This window comes from Lepidothrix coronata, unplaced genomic scaffold, assembly GCF_001604755.1.
Source record: "Lepidothrix coronata isolate B3197 unplaced genomic scaffold, Lepidothrix_coronata-1.0 Scaffold2, whole genome shotgun sequence".
In the NCBI taxonomy this organism is placed as follows: Eukaryota; Metazoa; Chordata; class Aves; order Passeriformes; family Pipridae; genus Lepidothrix; species Lepidothrix coronata.
This window is the reverse complement of record NW_016690182.1, coordinates 14,337,188-14,345,505: the sequence shown is the minus strand read 5'-3', so window position 1 is coordinate 14,345,505 and position 8,318 is coordinate 14,337,188. Positions and strand designations below refer to the sequence as shown.

The window sequence follows — 8,318 nt, the reverse complement described above, 5'->3', positions numbered from 1 at the left end:
AGAGTAAATTAGCAGTTGGGTTTTAAATTATATCAATATCACAGCTTTTTCACATATAGCTTATGGAACAAACATGAATGATCTGTCTTTCAAAATATCAAACATTTCAGGCAATTTTGAAGTGTAATTATCTTATAAATTTCCCAACATAAAGAGATGGATGGCCTGAGATGAGAGAGGCATACAGAAATATGTGCCAGAAATATATATATATAAGCAACCTTTCTTAGAAAGCCACAAACCAGTATCTAGGACATACCATGGACAGTGATGATCCATTTTTAGCACACACCTGCAAAAGGACAAAAAAGAAAAATGGAAGATTTTTAATTGGTACTTAATTGCCAACTGCAGATCGACAGCAAAACCTCTGGTTTTTGTGAGATTTCTACATGACAGAAAGTCAAAATGATACTAAGTTTTTTAAGGTAGTATTGTTTTAAGATGAAACTCTTATTCCTTCTTCAAGGCCAACTAATGTCCTTTGTTCTCGCCTAGAGGAGAGCCATGCCGACGGTTTCTCACTGGAGCACTGGTGGCTGCAGCTGGAACAGAGGCCCCTGGGTCCCCTTCTGTGTTAAGAGCCATGGGAAGGCCCAGCCCACCCCCAGGACCCCATGGAGACTGTGTTCACCTCAGAGACACAGTCCCTGACTTACATGGCACAGACGGAGCAGTGGTGACAACGATCAGGTTTGATCAGCTGGCATCTGTCACAGAACCGAATACCTGAGATCAAAGACAAATTAGCACCAAATGATGGAAGACTCTTCTTTTTTTTTCACATGATAGCCGATATTGGTGTTCATTTCCTAACTGTTCATACTCCTTCCTCTATCACTTCAGCAGATGAGCACATTTGCTGCTGGTTTTTGCTGCCAGGATTAGCAATGCTCCTGATTCTGCTGGAGACCTGCAGATGGGGGGAGCAATCCTCACTGAAATCACAGAATGGTTTGACTTGGAAGGGACCTTAGAGATCATCTCATCCCACCCCGTGCCATGGGCAGGGACATCTTCTACTAGCCCAGGTTGCTCCAAGCCCTGTCCAACCTGGCCTTGGACACTTCCAGGGCTGGGGCAGCCACAGCTTCTCTGGGCAACCTGTGCCAGGGCCCCCCCACCCTCACAGGGGAGAATTTCTCCCCAACTTCTAATCTAAACCTACTCTAAACCATACAGCCAGCTTAAAAGTGATAAACCATAACTGCACACTTCCTTCTGGCTTCCACATTTACTCAGACTGTACATACATTCCATTTTGGTAATTCCCTATTTATTCCAGTTCTTTACTTCAGAATTCTTTGGCTAGCCTGGCAGAAACAAGCAGGTCAGAGCCTCCAATATGAACACAGACTTCTTTAAGCTGCGAAAGGAGTCCAGAGGCATTTAATCACTGAGCATGGCCAAGAAGTCTGGTCACAGAATTATGTTCTGCGTCTCTAAGCCAGACTCCATTTTAAGTAAATAAGATGACAGATCTTGTGATTCTACTGCTCATACTAAACATAGGCAACATGGGCTTTTAAACATAGATCCAAAGGGTAGCATATTGCTTCTCAAAGGCAGCACCTGGTCCTCCACAGAATGAAGGAATGTTCAAGGTTTTTTTGCTTTTCCAAAGAGAAAACTTGAGAAAAAAGGCATGAAAATCATTCCCACAGGAATTACTGGGTGCTGCAGTGGCACTAGGAATGCTGTTGGTTGGCAGGACCCTCTGGAGTGCCAGTGTGTGCTACTTGGCTGTGCCTGTTGAGCTCAGAGCCGCTGAGCTCCCTGCTGGGCTCACCTCCATTCCCTGTCCTCGTGTACACCGGCAGCTTCCTGGCGATCTCGGCGAGGATCTGCCTCTGCACCTCCGGCCTCTCCTCGTTCTCATAGCGCTCCTGGTCAGCGTAGGACATGTGGAACTGGGGGCAGAAGCCATGAGAGGAGCAGTTACCCAGGGGGAGGAGAGAATGCTTCAAATACAGGCAAGTCTAGAAACATTTTTACCTCCCACTCCCACTCACGAGGTTAATCGAGTGTGAAAATGTGTTTGTGAACAAGACAAAGAAGATAGTGAGTGCTGGGCAGCCAGAACCCCATGTGATACACCAATAAAAAATGCTAATGTGAAATTTAAAGATTATAAAACAACTTACTCAAATTGCTCCTACGGCTGCCTTAGATGACTATTTTTCAGGAATAACATTACACACCTTGATAACACTTTAAGCACTTCCCTTGTGAGCAAAAACCTGCCCCCAATCACAGTTTTATATTTCTAAAACTGGGATTAGTTGTTATTTATACATTTACATTCTTTTAATCAGGATCAGATTAAGGCCATGTATATTTGGAGTGCCACACAAACATTGTCCTCACTCTGTTGCTCCAAACATAGTGTTGTCTTAGTATTTCACAGAGAGGTAAAACAAAACAAAACAAAAAAATAATCTACCAATCCAAGCAACATGACAAAATAAATACTTGGTGGAAAAAGCATTAAAACACGTCTGCATCCGACTGTCCTGTCCAGATCAACTTGACCAAAGGATTTTTGAGTTCTCTTTAGTGTCCCTGCTTTTGCTCTGCAAGGAATGGAATGTGCTGGGGCTCTTACCTTTTTGTCTGGCTGCACTGGGAGAGTGAAAACAGACTTCCAATATGTCCACACAAAGAGGACAAAGAGAATATGGAATATTATAAGATAGGCCACTAAAAACAAAACAAAAAGAAAAAACAGAAAGAGAGCAATGACTTCTTAAGCAAAAGTTTCATTTAGGAGGGGTATAATTCCCCATTCTTACAGTCCAGCCAAACCTCCCAGCAGCATTCCAGAGCTCAGGGGCTGCACCCAGGGGGGACTGAGCTCACAAGCCTCCCTCCTCCCCCAGACCCCATTCCGTGGGGGAGGAAGATACAGCTCTGAGAGACTTCCCTCCCAGGGCAGGTACCCACCCCATATCCCTGGGAATGCCAGGATTCCTCTCTTCCCCACATCCCAGGCACAGGCCCAGCAGAACTGGCTGGTGCTGAGCAGCACACAGGTTAATACTGCAATCCTGCAGCACCTCCCAGTTTTGGGGCTCAGTTGCTGCTAAATGCAGTCAGAGCACAGACCCATATTGCCAGTGCACTGCCCACCCCTGCTGCCTTCCTGGCAGAGCTGAGAGAGGAACAGGAGCTCTACATCACTAGAAAACATCCAATCTCTTTCACATTTGCCACAGCTGATACAATAAATCAGGAAAACTTCTCTCAAAGTGAGCAAAACAGGTCTTGTGAGTACTGAAGAATTGTAATCCACTGGATACATGTGAAACCATGCGAAACCAGCCCGTGTCAGAGTAGTCTTATCTCAACATGCCAACTTTATTCCAGAGCCCTTGGGCATAAGCAGGCATTCCATGATCAGGGAGCCAAAGTGCAGCAGTTCTTAAGCTACACAAGCTAGCTGTTATTTAACACTCAACTCACTAAGACATTATCAAACAGTTACAAAATACAGTTTTATTTGAACATAGTGTTTAATTGCAATAAAAACCTCATTTCCCTCATTTCTTTAAAGCTTCAAATTCTAGAAACTAAGATTAAAATAAATACTACTAGTGGAAAGAGAAGTCTAAAATCCAAACACTTCCTAACTGTGTGAAAACACTGACTTTCCTGTGTGAAAACTGGTAAAAAAGGCCAAACGCATCACTGAGACTCTAATGAGATGGCAAATGATGGGATACACCTCACAAGGATGTGATGGACTGTGTGAAGGAGCTGTGAGTCAAAGTCATTCTTATGCTCCCAGCTTGTTTGAGATATTATCCTCATACTATGGTGCAGGTCGAGCTCAGCCACTTTTTAATTAGTATGAAAAGAGATAAATCTTGCAACAGGTTTAGTTTTAGTTGATCAAGCAGCACATTAGAGGAAGCTGAGCCAGAGATGCACTAATGGATTGGGCAACTACTAACTTTCTACTGTTGAATAATCATTATTATCCTGCTTTCCAGAGTTTCTCTGTAGCAATTTCAAATATTAGGACTGCTTTGCAGTGGAAAGAGAATAGACTCGATGCAGTGATCTGGAGGATCTTTAACTATCACCTGGCATTGCTCTTCATGGAACAACTTTCCTGATGACTCCACCTACTTCTATCCTTCATAACCCCAGAAAATGAAACAAAGAGGCCACCTGGATTAGCCAAAAGCCTCCAAAGCACCTCCAGGAAGAAGAGGAGGAATACTAAAATGGCCACTGGCTCCTTATCCTTAGAATATGATCGTGGCCTCCAACAACACACCAGTGGAAAGAGTCTCATGGAGTGATCCTACTGCATTATGGCTCCAGAGCTGGTTAGTGGGGAACAGAAACAAGAAAAAAATCTGTGCCTTCCTCCAAACCCCATTAAAAATAGCTTTCTCTGAAAGATCAAAGGAAATAAGGGAAAAATAGGTGGGCCACAGAACAGAACTAGTCTTTTCTATTTGGCTTGTAAAATGAGCTCTGAAAATGTGAAAGAGAAAGGGAGAAGAGATGTGTGGGTGTGCACAGACAGGCACACCTTTTCCTGAAAGAGTCAGAGGGATTAAAGCCTTCCCATGTTTTCTTATGCTGTGAGTAAACAGGGCACTTCCCAATGCATCCAAAAGCTACAGCATGTCTAACAAAGCTTGCTGTGCACCCCAGGAATGTAATTACAGGAAGGAAACACTGAAAGAGGACGTACATTTCAAAGATTGACAGTAAATATTTTTGATATTTCAGCTGGAACATTTGTGAATCCTTTTACACCAGGACTGAGCGTCAAACAGTAAACTGAACACACGTACCTTTCTCCACAGGGTTGCTCACAGTCACTGAAAAAGAAAAAAAGATATGTCTACAGAGCAAATAGGAATCCCAGAAAAGTTTGTTACAAATGACATTCCTATGTGAAATACAGCCATTTTAGGAAAAAATGTTCAGATTCAAGAGGCAAAAAGAGAGCCCACAGTCCAGCATCAAATCCAAAGCATCCGTAACAACTCTTCTCCACTCACACACACCCCCACAACAAGATGTTCAGTAACTGTTACTTATGATGTATTTTCCCATTTATAAAAAATATTCTGCATATTTGTACATCAGAAATGACAAAACCAATCCTCTGGTGACAGTGATGTGACAAGATTACCAGGGTTCCTACAGCAACTGTCCAAGCAGCATCTCTGTGCATGTACCACATACCTGCAGCTCCTTTCTACCAGTCTCTTCGTGGTCTTGACCCCCTCCCATAAGCACTGTCCAAAGCATTTCTGCATCAGCATGAATAAAAAATTAACCATTTCTCAGCTTTGGCCTAGTCAGCAATTGCAATGACTCCATTACTTTTACACCTCCTACAAGTAGAGATTTTACAACCCCTCCTTACTTCACCGTAGTGACAGAACGATCCCTACACCAACAGAGCCACCTTGACCAACCAGCAAGGGGTACATCAATGTCTACTTGTGCTGATTACTCTAAAATCCATCTATTATTTTAAAAGCCACCATCCAAGTTTCACAGAAGACACAAAGACATCTCTCTTTAACTGAAAGCATAGTGGTTCTGTGATATTTGCTTGGAAGACAAAGTTCTGTGACACACAGCAACGTGGGTGAAAAAAGAGACTGAATATTTGCTGTGTCTCTGCACACTCATTTTCAGGTGAGCAAGATTGCGAGGGAACCTTTATTTTTAGCTTTGGTTTGCTGCCAATCAAGCTAGGAAGACATCAGCTTTTCACAAATGCTTGCTCCTTCCTGAAGTGTGTCACATTTGCAGCAGGGCCTTGCTAAGGGTTTCACTTGAGAAAAGAGCATAAATAAAGGTTGTGTAAAAGGTTTTATTGCAGGATCATTGTTCTCTCTGTGGCAGCAACCACCAACCAGACAAGAAATCAGGGCCTCCTCAGGACTGTGACTCACTGGTCACAGCAGTCAGTGAGAGTTTAAACCCAGTATCATGAGGTGGCTCCAGGACATCCCCCCTCACCACTCCCAGTCCTGAGCACAACTGAGGGTGAAAACCAAGAATCCAAACAAAGCATCTACTATTTGCATGCTCACAACAGCTGAGAAGCAGCCAGCACAGAAAGCCTTGCTGTGTTAGAAATGTGGAGAACGTCCTGAGAGCTGCTTTGCAAGTACCAGCACATGCCAACAGTTAATGCTCAAATCCTGAAATAATTCAGTCATTTCAACTCCTGTGTAGATAAACCTCCTCCACATGCAAATGAAAGAGATGGGAGAGAAAGATGGGGCGAAAAAATAGGCGGGTGTGGGCAAATGAATGATTTTCAGCCATAATTCCAGGCAGTGAGCTGAGCTCCTGGCAGCTGAACCAGCACTTGCAGAGCAACATAGTCCCAACCCACATCCCAGCAAAATCACCTGAGTCTCTTCTAAAAGCTGCACTGGGACCTGGAACAAGCCAGTGTTCAACTTTACTGAGCCTGTACAGCACTGCCAACAAAGCACAGTTCAAGAAAATACTCTAATTTTTGGTCCCGTGTAATGACAGTTCCTTGCAACTTGGAGATATTGTTCTGTGTGAATTCTTGAAAGAAACAGCCCACAGTCCCAGAGAGGGGATGAGAGCAATGAAGTGTTTGAGGCTTTGCCAAGCTGCCAATTAAAACAGACCAAAGAAACTGCATTTCAATTTAGTGCCCATCGAGAAAAAACACTGCCAACCCTACCAAAAACCTGATTTCCATGTGCAGCACCAGAAGGCAGCTCCTGTCCCAGGAACATCCCAAACCACCCTTCTGGGACCTTGGGCTGCCTTTACCGTCCCGAGGAGAAAGAGCCTCATGTTCCTCCTCACAACTTCAGAAGTCCAAGCTCCCACCTCTCCTCTCCCCCAGAACTAACAATCCTTTCTCCTACTAACAGATTTTTGCATGCATACAAAACATTTGCAACTTACTATCCAATTAAATTGCTACATTAAATATACAATTCCAGCCAGTACAAAAACTTTCCTTTCTAAAATGTAGCATTTCCATGCTACTGTAACAACTTCAGTGTAACCTTTTTCTTCCCTGTGCAGAATATATATATTAAAAATGAGTTTATGTATATTTATATGTTTATATCTGTATATATATCTACCTCAAGGCAGAGCATAGACTGATTTTTGTTACTGTTTAGCTCATAAATCACATCTGAACGTTGTCATACGGCAACAACCCGGCCCTTCACTGTGGGGTCACTGTCCCAACCCTCCCCACCGGCACCTCCCTGGCACGGACACACAAAACAGGGGCCGAGTCCCAGCCCAGTCCCGGCCGGGGCAAACCCCGGGAACAGCCCGAACCCCAGGAACTCATCCCGGAATGGAGAGTTATCCCTGTACTCCTGCTCTGCCCGGGGGTGTTCCAGACGGGACAGGAGCCGGGACACCGGGAACACCGGGACACACCGGGAACACCTGGACACCCACGGAACACCGGGACACCCACGGAACACCGGGACACCCACGGAACACCGGGACACACCGGGAACACCGGGACACACCGGCGAGAGGCGACGAGGGGGAGGAGAAGGACGAGAAGAGAAGCAGGAGAAAGAAGAGGAGGCGAAGAGGAGGAAGAGGAGAAGAAGAGGAGAAGGAGAAGGATGAGGAGCAGGGAGAGGAAGAGGAGGAAGAGGAAGAAGGAGAAAGATGAGGAGGAGGAGGAGGAAGAAGAAGAGAAGAAGGGGGAACAGGAGCATGATGATAAGGAGGAGGAGGAGGAGGAGGAGGGGGAAGGATAATGAGGAGGAGGAGGGGAGGAGGAGGAGGGCGGGGGGGGGATCGCCCGCAGCCCCGGCCCGGCGAAGCCCCGCAGGGACCCGCCGGCTTGGGGCGGGCCCGGGGCGGGCGGGCCCCTGTCCCCGCGCCGGGCGCTCACCGAGGCAGAGCTCGCAGACGTATCCGTAGTAGGACCAGAGCAGCAGCAGCGCGATGAGCAGCACGGGCAGCCAGGCGAGGGCGCGGCGGCAGCAGCGCAGCCCCCGCCACAGCGCCATGGCCCCCGCGCACATCGGCGCGCGGCTGCGCGGCCTGCCCGCCCCCGCCATCGGCCATCGGCTGAGCCGCCTGCGCGCCGCGCCCCCTGGCGGGCGGGGCGGGAGCGGCCCCTGAGGGGGGACCGGGGAGCACCGCTGGGGGCCCGAATAAACGGCGGTGGGGTCCCCAAAACAGCACTGGGATCCCAAAAACACCGCTGGGATCCCAAATAAACACTGCTGTGATCCCAAAACAGCGCTGGGATCCCAAATAAACACTGCTGTGATCCCAAAACAGCGCTGGGATCCCAAATAAACACT

The 8,318-nt window shown here is 46.5% G+C and overlaps 1 protein-coding gene across 1 annotated transcript in view; it reads right to left on the bottom strand.

The window, feature by feature from the left end:
- Positions 1 to 8,018, bottom strand: part of ZDHHC15 (zinc finger DHHC-type containing 15) — a 16,824-nt gene extending 8,806 nt beyond the window's left edge. Inside the window, 6 exon segments of the mRNA XM_017816658.1 lie at positions 260 to 292; positions 660 to 729; positions 1,790 to 1,910; positions 2,606 to 2,700; positions 4,812 to 4,838; positions 7,901 to 8,018. Coding sequence (XP_017672147.1) covers positions 260 to 292; positions 660 to 729; positions 1,790 to 1,910; positions 2,606 to 2,700; positions 4,812 to 4,838; positions 7,901 to 8,018 — 464 coding nt within the window.
- Between the last annotated feature and the right edge of the window lie 300 nt (positions 8,019 to 8,318).